The sequence below is a fragment of the Rissa tridactyla genome, chromosome 3, assembly GCF_028500815.1.
Source record: "Rissa tridactyla isolate bRisTri1 chromosome 3, bRisTri1.patW.cur.20221130, whole genome shotgun sequence".
Lineage (NCBI taxonomy): Eukaryota > Metazoa > Chordata > Aves > Charadriiformes > Laridae > Rissa > Rissa tridactyla.
Window position 1 is genome coordinate 34,338,204 of NC_071468.1, and position 15,958 is coordinate 34,354,161.

Here is a 15,958-nt window from a genome sequence, read left to right on the forward strand (position 1 = left end):
TTAAAAGGAGCCTGTAGTTATTAATTGATTATAGTTCATGCAACTTTGCTGCTAATCTAGTTGACAGATGATTAGCAAATTGACATTTTTTTTCGCTCTTTGAAGGGATGAAATGTCTATGTTGTGGCCTCCTTTTATCTCCTATGTTAAATGGTCCAGTAATGAAACAACAGCTGAGTTTCAAAGTACACTGGATTATAGATCTGTGTGCATGGATCTCTTTGTTGAAGAGTCACTGTTGTACCGAAGCGGCTTGAAGTATAAAAAGGGAAACGAAGTGGAACAAGCAGCACTGACGGTGACTTTGGGAATGAGCTGATCTCGAATTCAGGGAAAAGAGGAGATGGGCAAAACCCTTGGGACCATTCGAGCAGAGCCTATTTGCTTGCAAAAGTTATTAGCAGCAGATCGTGGGGATGTTGCCTGTTGGGCTTTGCTACCTGTGCTGGCAAGCTGCAGCATGCCTGTGAAAGGCAGTTTTCCTGGCTGAGTGGGGATGTGCAGCTTCAGTGGCTCCTGCGTGCTGCGATGGAGGAGAAGAAGGGAGAACAGAAGCACAAAATGCATGAAAAGCAGCTGACTTCATCTGTCCGAGGCAGGCTTGGCTCTCCCATGAACTGGCTTCCTGGAGGCTCCTGGTGATGGGCACGCTGGAAGCTGGGAACACGAGGGCTTACAAAGGCCAGAGGCTCAGCAGGTTTTATGGGTGCCTGTAACTGTTCATCCTCCTTTAGAGGGTGGTGGGTGCATGGAGCAGCTGGAGATTGACTCAGGGGACTGAAGACCTGGTGGGGGAGGCAAGGGATAAAACCTGCCAATGGGCTTGGTGCTGGCCTTTGTCCTCTGGACACTGTTCCTGCAGCACATGGGCAGGATAAGCAGGTGTCTGTGCTGCCCATGTCCAGTTGAGCTCCTCTCTTTGCAGCCCTCTTTCCTCTGACTGGACCATTTAATTTTGAGGTGTTTTACCAGCTGACAAACAAGTCGGTCTGTCGGTGGTCTCCGGAATAGAGGATGCCCGATTCCTCCCCCAAGCTGCTTGCCTCATTTGTGTTTTCCCCTAAAATGCTTAGGGGTTTTAAGTAGCAGCCAGGCACGAAATGGGTTTTTAAGTGCAATGCTTTGAGCACTCAGCATGGCAGGGTCACCTCGTCTGAGTGTGGCTCTGTGGCTCATTGGATTTTGCAGTAAGATTTACAGATAGAGCTCGGGCTCTGAAGCTGGCACAGTAGGAAGTGGGGTGGGAAAGATGATAAAGTCTCATTGATGGCCATGATGAGACAGATGTGTTTTTTTCATTTCCTAACCAAAGGTGGGAGCTTCCAGGTCAGTATTGCTGAGGTGCAGGCTCTGACTGCCACCATACCTGGAGCCCCTAAAGATTTGAAGACAACCTACTTCATAATGCTGGCATTGAGTCATCCATGCAAATTCCACTTGGGCATATGAGTTAGGCAGTGATGCAGAGTCTATGCCACCGTAATGTTGTGTGTGTAACATCGGTCACTTGATTCTTGCCAAAGCTGCCGATTGATTTTGCTCTGCTGCTAGATGCTCTGGTCTTAGGTGGACCTATGTAAGAAAATTGTGGGAACACCTAGAAAAACTAGTGACCAGCTGCGGGCAGCGGAGTCGGGGACTGGGGGGAGTGTGTCAGTGATGATCTGGTGACTCTGATATTTTAGTAAAGCACACAATACCTCTGTAGTTTTAAATTGAACGGAGGTCTTGGGAGCAGGTGTTGCTGTCACTGGGTGGTGTACCTGCTGTTCATGACATCTCACATGATTTTGTTGCTGGCATTTTTCTAAAAGAAACAAAACTATTGAGATGCTTCAAGGAAGTGACATTGATTAAGCAAAAAGTTATTTTAAGACCGTGCAAATCATCTGGCTGAGCTTTGCAAAAGGCAACTCTGTTTCTGGAGATGTAATCAGCCAGAGATGTAAAGACATAGTCTTGGTCTCTTCCAAGTTAAAAAAAAAAAAAAAATGTCCCATGCTATTTTAAGTAGGCAGGTTTCATGCTCTGTGATTACTTTCCACAACTCTGTCATTTCTCTGAGCACTTCCCATTGAAAATTATATTCTTCTCTTCTTGTTCAAGAGTGCTATGGAATGTTGTGCAGGGGCAGACATGGTTGCTTTGCGTACCTTGGAAGTGGCTGTGTTTCTTTTGTGGGTGGGTTGGTGTTTGTGTTTTAATCATGATGAGTGTACAAATACCAAAGGAGTCAGAGACATTTTGCTGCTGAAAAATGACATGTTGCCTGCTGCAAATTTTGTCCAGGAGTACACTAAGGAGAAATTTTTTTTTTTAAATTTTGGTGGTTTTTGAGTGTACGTGGTTTGGACTGCAGTGAAAGCACTGATGCATGGGAGCAAAAGAGCCTCAGTGGAGATCTGTCTTGCTTGGGGTTGTAACCCTTAGGGTCAGCATGCAGGGAGGGCTTCCTGGTGGCTTTTGGTGTAGGACAGCCTTGTGGCAGCACAGAGCTGCCCAGGCAGCACACCATCTTGGAAGAGTCACCAGGAGGAGCTTGGGCAAGGGAGAAGCCCAAGAAGTGGGAGGAAACCTGGGACCGTGGATGCGCTTTGCTCCTCAGCTATCCCTGAGGGCTTCTGCATCGCCTCCCTCTCTGCTATGGGACCAGCCTGACCTTATGCTAAAATTTGGAGCCTAATCAGGCTAAGCTGTACCGGGCAGCTTCAGCTGTGCACCCTTCGCCGTTGTTCTGGGCAAAGAGGCCGGGAGAGGGTGAAGTGTGGAGGAGGAGGCCTCCAAGCAAGCAGCCAGGGAATGTGTTCAGAACATGGTGGTGACGGGGGTTCCCCTGGGCAGGCTGGGCAAAGCTGACCAGCGCCTGGGCTCGATTACAGCTGCCCACCGCCATCTCTTCTCCCTCTGCTATTGTGCTGGTCTTAACTGCTGATAGGTACGGGTTGGTCTTTCTTCAGCCATTAATAAGCTATTGATCCACAGCCCTGCTGACAGTGTTAATGGACACTGATTGTGTATTATTATTTCCATAATCGTCCTCAAGCTGGAGTGAATTTTCCTTTTCAAATGGCCCATCGATATCATGCCCTGCATTGTGGGCTGGAGCTGGCCTGGGTAATTTGTTTTGTCAAAAGTTTCAGCAAAGCCTGTGGTCTTCATCCACTGTGGAGCAATCGATGAGACCAGCTGAATAGTGATGGAGCACAAGGCAGCTGCCATCCCCTCCCAGAGCAGGCATGAGGAAGGTGTTTTGTTTGACTGTCAGGACGCAGCCCCTGCAGACCCTTCCCATCCTACTAGACCTTCCTCGCTCCTGCTGAGTGTTGCTAGCATGTCTCTTCCCTTTTCTTGTGTGCCGGCTTCTCTTTGTGCTCTGCTAAAGGGACATGACCCCTTCTTCAAAGGTCTTCGTGTTTGTGTGGCCCTGCTCTTCAAGCAGAGTTGTGCATTGCATGAACAGACAGGATAAAATGCTAACTAAAGCAGTGACTTCAAGGCCTGAGATGCTCCCTGGGTGCTTTGCCGTGCAGGGTCTGTAACTCATGGTGCCGCAGGGCAATTCCACCCACGGACAGGCAGCTACTGAGAGTGGTGTTCAGCAAGGAATGCCACATATGGATTTCCTTAATGAAATGGTTATTCAAGCCCACGTGCTCCATAAACACCATGTATTTTTCCCCTTTATGTGAACTCCTTTCAAGATGCGTCTCTTATGTGCCACTTGCTCAGGACGGGGAGGGTGAGGAAGGAGACAAGCATGTTCTTGAGGGGTTTAAGCAGTAGTTTAGCAGCCAGTGCCCCCCCTCCTCTTGCTCCCACGTAACCAAGCAATGTGAGTCCAGGGAGCCTGTGAGCAGGGATGGGGAAGGAACCTGGCTTCTTTGCCTAGTTTATGTGCAGAAGAGGCTGAATTATAATTGCAGCAGATGTATGGGAGGGCATCAGTTGCCTTGCGAAACCAAGTGCTTGATTAAGTCTGACGAAGAGGGAAAGCTCCAGGCGCACCTTTACTCTCTCACCACCCTACAGGAGGGTGGTAGCAGAGGTGGGTGGTTTCGGTGTCCCTGTGTGTGTAGCTGCAGGTGTTCTTCATCCCTGAGGCCATCTGCAGGATGTGTGCAGGTGGCAGAGGTGGTGATGGGGCAGAGTCTAGCGGTGATGGCTAGTGTTAGCCTGCTGAGAAGGCAGCAGTAAAGTGCAGTTGTTGCTGTGCTGCAAAAAGGGCGCGCAGACTGGCCTTGCGGTTGCTGGCTGTGACTGAGGGAGTGTCAATGCAATATCTGTCTCTTACCACCCTCTCTGTGAAGGAGGTCTCATCGTTGCCATTGTAGCGATGGGATCTCGGGCTCAAAAAGATGAATGACTAGACCTGTGAAACAAATAAAGATTACGCATTCCTCTACAAAAAAAAACATTTCTCTCTTCTTTTCTGCATTCTAATGATATTAGCAACCTCTAAGCACCAAGAGTCTCATAAACTTTCCAGATTATGGTAATAATAACATTGTACAGTACACTGCACTGGGAATAAAGTTATTTTATCCACTCCAATTTCCTTTTGTTTTAATGTGTAAATATATCAAGTGAAAGCACAGTAGGAAATCTCAGTGCAGAGGCCAAATGCATTGCAAGCCAGGCCTTTCCCAAGGAAGGACCTAATGCTGCAGGTTCAGAGCCTGAATTTTTTCCTTTGTAAAGTATCTGGCACTCAGTATTTGGCTGGACCAGTTTCTCTGGAGGACTCTGTGTTGGGGGCCTTCCCTTAGTTGATTTCTTACCTGTAAGTGGAAGGGAAATGATGATGCATCTGTCCCTCAAAATGCTGGGAAAAAGGGGTAGGGAACAACCTGTCCTCTCTGTCCCTGCAGAGGTCATCAGAGGTCTTCCCTGCAACTTTGCTTCAGGGTTTTCCAGCCTGAAGAGAGGGATTCTGCTCAAGCAGGACTTAGCAGGGCAGGTTCTATCTATGCAAGGGTCGTTCTTTGTGGAAGACGGCTGGGAATGTCTGAGATTACTGCTTCATCTCTGGCACCTGGCCTCATGCTTCAGCCTTTCTTTTCCCTCCTAAGAAGGCCCTTCTGTGAAACTGTTTCTTCTGACAGGCACGGTCCTGCCAGCCTGTTGTGCTGGCAATGCGCAAACTGTCTGCATGCTGAAATCCTCCAGGAGACCTGGGATGATGTCAAACAATAATGTATTCTTTCTGTTCAAGCACATTAAAAGTGCAATTAATCCTCACAATCTCTCTGCCCATCTGTAATACGGCATGAGGTGACTTTCCCAGCCTTTGTGTGCTGTGGCAGGCTGGGCTTGGAACGGAGACCTTCCCAGGTCTCATGTGGTGATTTAGCGCAACCCCGTAAGAGCTGGGCTGGTTCGTTGCTCAGCCCCCACCACTTCGCTAAGGTCAAGCTGTAATCCAAGGCTGAGTTTCTCAGGCTCCTATGCCACCCACCCAAGTGCTTTTCTCTCCAAGACAACCCCAAGCTTTCTGAGCTCCCTTTTAAGAGATCTGGGTTCATCTGGGGTTTAAGACATGGAAAAATGGTGGTTGTTCTGCTAGGAACCTGGTGCTGTGACTGCAAGAGAGATGTTGTAGCTTAAGCAGTGGGGATTCACTCACAGGAATGTCCCTGTCCAGTGAATACAGCTGAAAGGTATTAGTGATGGTAAGAGAAGCAAGTTAAAACATCTATGAACAAAGCTGGATGTGCACGTGCTTGCTTGTAAGCTTCATTACGGCTCAGTGGATTCAGGGAGAATTTGGGAGAGGAGGACAAAATTATGACACAGGGCTTATCCCTAGGGTTGTTGTTTTGCTGTAGACTAGTGCCCTATAATGTTTTGTAGTGCCAAATAAGCATTAGTTTAAATAATATTTCTATTGAACTTGGAGAGACACCAGCAAATAACCGCAAGGTATTTTGGCACCAGAATAGTTGCACAAAACCCCTCTAATCCTGTACCACCGTACCTAATGCCAACGGCATGCCAACAGCATTCTGGCTTGTATCAGGAATAGCGTGGCCAGCAGGAGCAGGGAAGTGATGGTGCCTCTGTACTCGGTACTGGTGAGGCCTCACCTTGAGTACCGTGTTCAGTTCTGGGCCCCTCTGTACAAGAGGGACATTGAAGTGCTGGAGTGTGTCCAGAGGAGAGCTACCAGGCTGGTGAGGGGTCTGGAGACCAGGTCATATGGTGAAAGGCTGAAGGAGCTGGGCATGTTTAGTTTGGAGAAGAGGAGGCTGAGGGGAGACCTCATTGCCCTCTACAACTACCTGAAAGGAGGTTGGAGAGAGGTGGGTGTTGGCCTCTTCTCCCAAGTGAATAATGACAGGACCAAAGGAAATGGTCTGAAGTTGCGGCAGGGGAGGTTTAGGTTAGATATTAGGAGGAATTACTTTACTGAAAGAGTGGTCAGGCACTGGAACAGCCTGCCCAGGGAGGTGGCTGAGTCACCATCCCTAGAGGTGTTTAAGAAACGTCTAGATGTGGCACTTCAGGGCATGCTCTAGTGGCAGAGATTGTATGGGGTTTTTTTGTGTGTGTATGGTTGGACTCGATGATCTCAAAAGTCCTTTCCAACCATGAAGATTCTATGATTCTAATGATTTTGCTGTGGAAATGCCCCATGTAGAAGTGCCTTGAGGCAGGTGACAGGTAAGGGTTACAGAAGACAGGTTAAATTATGGAAGCGGGATGGCCAAAGGAAAAAGAGTATAAGTTGAAAGACTTACATTGTGTACCATGTTGGGTATAGCAGAGCAACCTAAGGAAACAATTTACGGGGAGCTAAAGCTGCAGATAAACATTCCGATTCTCCATGGGGTGGCTGGAAATTAGTTTTTGCAGCAAGGTCATGTTTGCAAAGGGAGGATGGAGCCACCAGCCGGCAAATGCAGCCCAGAGACTGTGAAGAGAGGTTAGGAGAGCTTTGCTGCTGCAGGGTGCCAGAACGCCACTGAAATGCAGGCAGCACAGGTCAGGGATGGGGCAGAGGGGGATGTGGTACAGGATGGGAAGGGACAGAGACTTTCTTTTAATCACAGAGCAGGGATTCCTCAGCATCACAGCCTGGGTCTCGGCACTGTGGACAGTGCTCTGCAGTGCACGTGGGGTTAAAGGTGTGATGGCAGGTCTGCGTGATGGCAGGTCTGCAGAGGACTGATCCGAGGGCTGAAACAGAGGAGGGACTATCATTTGGATTACGTTGTATTGGCAAAGGTTATACAGGCATCTGAATTACTCCTCTGCCACTGTTTGCTTGACAAGCATTCACAATGTCTTTTCCTGATAAATCATTATTTTACTTAATATACGTATATATCTGTACGTATATCTATGCGTACGTAGAACCCCTACATGTATGCATATACAAAGGCACACACGTATATAAGGTTTCTGCTTTCTCCTGGGTTCAGCAAGACCCTTCTGCCATCCAGGCAGAGGAAGGTCGTTCATCTGCTCAGTCATATCCATGAAGCTTTGACAGTTGGTTTCAGCATTCTGTGATGCTCGAGCGATGGCAGGCACATTCCTGGGAGCCCAGCAGAAGGGGAAAACGGGAGAGGCCGAGGGATTTGTCCATGTTTGTGCCATCATATTATTCAAATACACGGGTTGCTTCTGTTTGGACAGTAATAATCATTTTAACAGAGTGCCACCATGCTGGAAAGGCAGAAGAGATGCAGAAAGAGGGATTAGCTTGCTGCATGTGCAGTGCCGCTGCCTGGGTGCTGCTTGGCCGTGGCAGGCTGTGGAGCCCCAGCAGCAAGAGCAGCTTGCTGCCCACTGGGTCCACTCTTGTGTCGGTGCTGCTTGGTTGGTGTGTTGTGGTGACACCAGTTTGTACAGGCTGAGCTCAAAGGCAGATCACTGCCGCTGCCCGCACCCAGCCTGCCCAGCACCCAGGTCTGTGCTGCTGGTGGATTAAACCAGCATAAATCCGAGCACTTCCCTTGCCCAGGTGATTGGGTTTAGAGCATTTTGGTCATGCCAAATGAATGAAATAACTAAAGAAAGACTAGTTTTTGAAACTTAACTAACCTTGAGGAAAAAGTGGGTGCTCAGTTCAGCTTTAACAGGTTGTGGAAAATCTGTGCTTGTTTCAGAAGGTTTGCAAAGGCTCATTGCTTTAAACCCTTTGATCATCTCCTCAGTGATTTGTTCGTTTGTGTAGTATTTCACTAATGGGAGCTGGAGCTGTGACTCCAGAGTCACCTGGAAGCATTGTACCAAGACGGGGGAGTATCCCAGGGGGATTCTCACCGAGGCACTGATTCTTAGACGTGTTCGTGGGTTTCTCTGTTCCTTGAAGTGCGACTGGAGTTTTTCCCCTCGAACAAGCACAGGTGTCCCACTGGGCTACGCAGTCACCTTCAATACATCTCAGCCGCTTCAGTGATCACACAAACACTTTTGGAGTAGGGGCCCAAGGACTGTTTGCACAGGACCCTGGAGCTGAGGCTTTTTTCTTTAAAAAACTGTGTTCTCCTAGAGCTTGTCTCTCCCTGCTGTGGGTCAGGGCTACAGTGGGATGTAGTTGACATTTGCAGGGCATGAAGTTTTTAAACTTTGTTCTGGGAACTTTCTTTCCATGTATTTTTCCACAGTGCTGGTCTTCACTTGTTTCCCCGGCCAGACTGGCGGTAACTGGGCTCTGCTTGGAGTGCTAGCTGGAGAGATTCCTAGAGATGATGGGTCGCCTGATCCTGCAGAGGCTGTTCCCTCTGGCTCAGGGCAGAGATAGGTTGCTGTGTAATTTGGGAAGGATTTTTTTTATCCTGCAGCGTGTGCTGTGCCTGTTCTAGGGACGTGTGCTAAAAGCTGTACAGAGCTTTAAGGCCCTTTCTTGACTCTACTCAGCAGTTATCCCAGTTTCCTGCAAGGCAAATCGTAGTGATCGGGCCTGTTTTAGACAGGTGTAGAGCAGTTGTGGTTTGACCAGCTCCCTGCTTTAACCAGCTCCCTGCTTTAACCACTTGCACGTACTGCTGTCTGGGAAGAGATAAAAGCAAGGAATTCTTGGTCCTCAGGCCGTGCAGGAGGATCCCCCAAAAAAGCTCCATATTCTGCTTTTCAGCGCTTAGAGCTGCTCACCCCGACAGGACTAAAGGTTTTAAAGCAGCAATTGATGCCAGCCGCCCAGGAAATGAGAAAAATCGCTCAATTTTATATCTTCTGAGACCTTTGTGTCTCATATGAAGCACTGTCCATCTCCTCCTCTCCGTGACTCAAGAGGTGGCTGAGAGGCTGGGATGCTGCTGGTTTCCCTCTTTACCTCTTCTTTCCTCTCCGCAGCTCCTGCTCAGGCCCAAATCATCCATGCTGGGCAGGCGTGCGTGGTGAAGGAAGATAACATCAGTGAACGTGTTTACACAATTCGGGAGGGGGACACGCTGGTCCTGCAGTGTCTGGTCACAGGACACCCCCGGCCACAGGTAAGCTTTCAGTCTTGCCTGTCACCCGTGCTCCCCATGGCACTTCTTTGTAGTCTCCATGTAAAGGAAAACTGTGAGCAGCGGGGTGCCCAGCTTTCTCCTACGTTTTGGAGTCAGATAGGGATGCCCCATAGCGCAAGCATTAGCTTGTTAAGGTATGAAGCATCTAGCCTTTTGTGGAAAACAGTCCACAAAGCTTTGCAGGAGCCTACCACCTTCTAGTCGTCTTCAGTATGTGAAGTCTCCAAAAAACCTCAAAGTCCAAACTGAATCCATTATACAAACCACCCTCAAATCTTCAGCCCTCTTACTACAAAGCAGGAACAGCCTGAACAGACCAGAGGAGGCTTCCCGCATGTGCTGCCCGTAGGACTTGGTCCTTCATGGTCTACCAGTCTCTCAGCTTCTCTGGATGCACAGACAAGGGGAACCTGCTTGGGGGAGCTTGGGAAGTTTTTTTGTAGTGTACTTCACTGAGCCTCGCAGAGAGCCCACTGGCGGCCTTGTGGCCACCAACCAGGGGCAGATTCAGACTTGCAGTGCTGGATGTGTCCATGCTGTGGTCAAAGTCACAGTTCAGTGGAGAGGTATGGAGCTGAGCTTGGTTAACTGCTGCAGTCCTTCCCCAGGGTCCCTAGAGCGTTGCCTAGCCTCAACCCCATACAGCCCCTTCCCCACCCTTCAGATACTCAGGCAGGCTGGTTCAGTGTCAGTGTTGATGTGTCTGTAGAGATACTGGACCAGAGCAAGGGTCTGCCTGCTCTGGGACAGAGCATGGTAGGAGTGGCAGCTGATGCATACTAGGAGGCTGGATGTGCCAGAATACACTCAAGGGAGCCAAGTACGATATATGTGCCTTCTTGGCCCCTTTCTCCAATCCTGCCAAAGATATTTGTGCTGAGAAGCCATACATGTGCATACACTAATCAGTGCCTCTGTGGACTTGCCTGTGATGAGCTATTTGGCTAAGAGGTGATGACAAAGGGGACCGAAAGAAACTCAGCCAGCAGGATTTGAAATGGTTTATCCATCAAAGCATATCTTGGAAACAATAAAAAGGAACTGATCATAGCTGAGCCAGCAAAAATGACCAGCCTAGGCTTGAGACAGTGATGAGCAGATGATAGCTGTGTACATCAGAAAAGAGGAAGATGGCAGGGCTGGCCCTGCCTGAGGATGTTGAATGGGTGGAACACCACAGGGAAGGTGTTGGCGGGTTGTGGGGATTTGAGCCTGAGTAGCCAGAGAGATTGCTGGAGCAGAGCCTGATGCAGACAGCATGCTAGTGGGCAATGTTGTGGCTTATCTTTGCACGGATGTGCACAGGAGACACCAGAGTGTGGCAGGAGGTGTGACTGGAGAGGCTGGAACCCATGCACATAAAATGTGGCATGCATCCTATCTCTGCCATCCTCAATCTGCAGTCCCTCCTCATGGATAGATTTCTTCCCCAGCTAAGCTCTTATCCTAACCTTTGTTTAATCTTTTCTTTTCCCTTCTATCAGCCAGTCATTAAAGCATGAAAATGTGGCCAAAATACTTAAATGAGATTGAAATTGAAAAGATTAAAGAGCTGGCTGAAGTGTACTTGCAAACAGGAGACTTTGAGAGTCTTGGGGCCCTCAGACAATTTCATAATAAGCCTACAAAGGCTAAATAAATCCATGGTCATTAGCTCCGAAAATGCGCTCAGCCTAGTACTCTGGGTGTGGGATGTAGACACCCCTGCTCTTTTTAGAGCATCAGCATCAATCAGGTGGTGGCAGTGAGCTTTAGGCAAAGCCTGGGGAAGGAGTCAACGTATCTGGTCCATCTCATCTGTGGCCACTGTTGAATGAAAACCTATCTCCTTTCTGTTGGGCTGATCTTGCTGGATCTCGGTCCCAGAGTCTGGATGGGCACCAGCGTGCGAGCCCCACCAGTCAGCAGCCTTTAGAAGGGAGGTTGCAGATAGAGGAAACGAATGGGCTGAGAAAACTGAGAAAAGCCCCCTTTCTCTTTCATTTTCTGGACTGCAGAAAAAAGGGGGAAGCTTGTACCGCAACTGCTAGGACTGTACCTCATTCCAGACATAAGAATAACTATTCAGTCTTTAGGAGTGCTGTCCTTTTGCCACCATTTACCATGAAATATCATGCAGCTCCGTTGCCCCTGCAAGCCAGGTTCTTAAGATGTGTAACATAAGGACAAAAAAAATGCAAGATAGCTTGAAATCCAAAGGGATGTTTTCTTTTCCTTTTCTGTATCTTTAAAATCAAAGCAAAAGCTTGTGTACTGCAAAAGGATGACTTATAAAAATAACATACACAGGGGTTCCCTGTGGGAAAGGGGCAAGAGCCAGATAGCAACTGCATTTTCTTACTCTTACTTGGAAAAGCAAACAGCAGGAATAGCTTTGCTGTCCAGAGAAAGATAAAAGAGTGTTGACTGCAATAAAAGCTCTGTAGCTGTGAGCTGATGTCTGATGCCTGCCGTAGCCCTGCAGCCTGCCAGCCACGTGGGGTCCCAAGGCTTAATGGTGAAAGTCCTGTGCTGAGCAGGTAGTGGTATAAAACTAACCAAGTTCTTGGGTTTACAGGACCAGAGCAGGAGTGGTAAATAAGCAGTGTGTGTCTGGGTGAACTGAGGGGCTATCCTGGACACTTGGACGTGGAGACTGGTGATGGATGAGAGTCAGCAGCTGGTCTACTGAGACATAATGAGGTCAGCAGTTGAACTTTGGTAAGGTCTGGTGGTGGTGCTGTAGGACCCATTTTTGAGAATGGCTAGGGAAGAGGAGCAAAGGGAGTGCTTCTGTCCCCTGGGATCTCTGGTTTGTGTAACTCATTGCTTGCATTTCTCTCATTCTTCTTGTGCAGGTGAGATGGACCAAAACCGCTGGCAGCGCGTCGGACAAATTCCAAGAGACGTCAGTGCTTAACGAGACCCTTCGGATTGAGAAGATCCAAAGGCTGCAGGGGGGCCGCTATTACTGTAAAGCAGAAAATGGGGTTGGGGTCCCTGCCATCAAGTCCATTCGAGTAGATGTGCAGTGTAAGTCATTTAGCGGCAACCCAGACCTTCCCACAGTTCTACTGCATGTCTCTGCCTCGCTGCGGGGCTGGCAGGGAGCTGCGTTGCCCTAGGACCACGCGTACCTGATTCAGGAGCAAAGGGACTGGTGTGGTCTCCGCAAGGTCCCTTTCCCTAAGAGAGTAGATCCATCCACAAAAAAGATAGCTCTGCCTGTCCATGTGAGTCGTTCTTATTGAGGTGCTGTGATGTCTGTCACTTCCAGAGGTCCCTAGCACTTGTCTGGAGCGTAGCGTTGTAGATGGCTTCCGCTTTCTTTGTCTTCGCTTTGAAGGTGGCAATGCTTGAAGCAAACCAGTGCTTCTTGAAACTGGTAGTGCCTCAGATGCTTGGGGCATTCCTGAAACGAGTGCCCTGCCCCCAGCATCGCTGCCTCTGCGGCATGGTGGAAACAGAGCAAAAGACTCTGGGATGCACGTGAGGAGGCTGAGCTGTGAAGGAGTGAACATGAAGGAATCTGTGAGGACCCCTTGGTTTCAGTGACTTGATGTTTCTCTAGCTGGTTGCAATGTCCACCACAATGGTTCTTGTGTCCTGGAGATGCTGTTAGTGGTTCTCCACCTTGGGCCCCAAGTTTTGAATATTTCTCATGCTGGCTTAAGGTTGTTTATTTTGGGGATGCTGTGGCCAAAAGGGAGGGAAATGAAGCTTATGCCATAATCTCCATATGGGAGGAATCCAAGATTTAAGGTCTAGGCAACTCTTCAAGAGATTTGCTCTCTTGGGGAAGATTCTCCTCGTTGTCCTTGGCTATCCACTATTCCAGTTTTCTCCAATCCGAAAAACACCAAATCCCTCTCCTCACTCATATCTTCTGAGAAGACCTTAGCCAGCAAGAGGTTGATGCTTAAAAGATGTAAAGTGTGATAAAGCAACTTGAACTCTTCCTGAATCTGTCACCACCTGTTCCCACACTCCTAGCCAGACAGTCTTCTGTGCTGAGGCGCACCATGGTTATCTGTCAATGGAGCAACCTCCAGGTTTCAAAACCCCAGTACCTGTCTGGAGTCGGGCAGGGCTTTGCTGACAGCTACTGGTGCCTGGCTGCTTACTTTTAGTCCTACTGTCCAGCCCTACAATGATGTGACCCTCACAAAGTATGCCGTAGACTTGAACATCCTTAGGGTTTGGTAGGTTCATGATCTGCGCTTGTATTATATGGCTTGGAGCAGCTCCCGTCTCTGTTTCTTCCTTGCCCTACCCTGTATTGGGTAGGCACCATCCCACAGACTGGGAAAATAGATTGCTTCATCAGCAACCACTTTGGACAGGATGGAGATTTCTTCACAGGCCTTGCATAGCTTTGTTTGAAGGAGTTCTGACATCCACCTAGATCTGCTTGACTTCTCTGCCCATTTCTTCTGCTGTGTCTGGTGGAGGCATATGGCAACTCTCCATTTCAAAGGGGACTTGCTTTTCTCAAGCCTCAATAGGACACATTGCCAGGGCCTGTGTCTCTAGGAACAGCACTGTGGCATGAATCTCTTTATGCCCTGAGGGTGCTCCCTTTACTTCTGGGGTGCAGGCTGGAGCTAGAGTGATGTAGTGTCCCGTGGTCCCTCATGCAGCTCTGACCTGTAGAACTATGGGGCGGCCAAGGGCTTTCTCATACTAACATCTACTCTGCAGATGGACTTGGTAACGCACCTCTGTTCTGCTCACTTGTTTTTTGGGGAGGAGAGACTATTTTCTGCCAGTATTTGCAGTAGGTACAAGGGAACACATAGGAAAAGCCACAGTTTTTGTTGAACGCTCACCCAAGCAACCTTCAGCTGAATGAACCAGAATTTGAAAACAAACCCCTTCTTTCCCCGCATTCCAATTTGTAGTTGGAGGTAAGTAATCACCTTCATGTGAACCTTAGTGACCTTGACAGCTAGTGCTAGTCCTCACTCATACTTTTAGTATTAGACAGCAAGGTTGTGTGGAGAGCACCACTGCTGCCAAGAGGATATTAAACTGGAAACACTAATCCGTGTAGCAAGTTATTCCTTTGCCTCAAGTAGGCATCAAATGAGGCTTTAAAGTATTGTTTAGATACTGGCAGAGCTGCAGATGCTGTTTGGAGTATTTCCATGTGGGAGAGAGGGAAAATAAAGAAAAAGAAAGAATGGATGTTTACAAGCTTATATTGCGCATGAAACATCCCATGTGATCATCTCCATGAGCAGCCTTGGGCCAAATTTATCATTTGTGCAGCTCCCTGACATCGGTGGCGTTACTTGTACATCAAGCATATACATATCGTCGTAGGTCTTATTTTAGCTTTTCTCAGGAGGGCTAGAGTTAGAGCTGGCTGCTATGAAAGAAGGCTGGAAGATTTGAGGGAGGAAAAGTTTAGCAACTGAAAGGAAGATGTTGTTTTCTGTGTGGGGAGTAGCTGGGAGCCAGGAGACCTGAATGGTGAGCATCTTCCTTGATCAGTAAGGGAAGTGTTTTGCCATGCATCCCGCTGAGAAATGGAGCCTTAGAAGTATAGTAGCTACAGAGTTACTTGTGTAAAGCGTGAACAAATAAAGGAGGATTAAGGGCAAAGAAGGGGGAAAGAGGAGAGGCTGTGCCCAAGGTCCTGGTCCAAGAAAATTTGGTGTAAAATTCAGTCACCCTGTGGCCACATGGAGACAGCACTGTATGGAGAGGAGCCATTTTTTCTTTACCTGTTTTTCTTCAGCCTTGGGTTTGGTTTTTTGGGGATTTTTGTGTGCCTTGTCATTGTTCTGCTAATGGCTCGACTCATATCTCTGAGCTATGGTGTGGTCAAGCCAACAAATCCCGGGTCCCATTACAGTTGCTGTCTACCAAGCATACAGCTCATTAAAATATGCAAATCCACAAGCTGACACTTGTGATTTAGCAGAGAACGTGCGTTATTTGGATGACACGTTAGCAGAAACTCATCCCTGCTTCCCCCTTCCTTATTGTGAGTCAGATTTCCAAACTTGCAAATATCTTTAAAATAAAATACCGTGAAAATTAGGTGCAGGAGGTGATGAGCACGTGTCCTTTTCATCTCTGCTCATATGTGCAGAAGACAGTGCTGGCAGCAGTTTCCTTGCAGTTGAAGGTGGGGTCATAAGGCTGCTGAAAACACAGAATTGCTTCAACTGAGCTCAACAGGTGCCTTATAAGAGATGCTTAAGGGCAAGGGCCAGTTGGTCCCATCTTGTCAAATGGGATCTTTACATTTAATCATAATCAGTCTCAAAGTGGTTCTGGGAGGAGAACCCCTCTGAGGTTTTCCCCATGGTTCCTTGATGTTCAAACATTGGTGTCTGGTGCAAAAGCCCATAAAAATGATCCCTTTTTTAGCAGGAAGGCATTCCCTGGGGAGCAGCATGCCCTGGGTGGATAGAGAAAGTATGGTCGCTGCAGGGCTAGTGCTTGTGTCCTTGCAAGTGAAGTGACTGGTACCCATGGATCCAATCGTGACAGCTGCATGTCTGGTG

The 15,958-nt window shown here is 48.3% G+C and overlaps 1 protein-coding gene across 1 annotated transcript in view; it reads left to right on the forward strand.

The window, feature by feature from the left end:
• The window catches only part of MDGA1 (MAM domain containing glycosylphosphatidylinositol anchor 1), a 145,377-nt gene that overhangs the window by 40,711 nt on the left and 88,708 nt on the right, over positions 1 to 15,958 (forward strand). The window contains exons 2-3 of the mRNA XM_054195985.1: positions 9,301 to 9,440; positions 12,299 to 12,473. Of these exons, the coding sequence (XP_054051960.1) occupies positions 9,301 to 9,440; positions 12,299 to 12,473 (315 nt within the window). The remainder of the gene's footprint in view (positions 1 to 9,300; positions 9,441 to 12,298; positions 12,474 to 15,958) is intronic.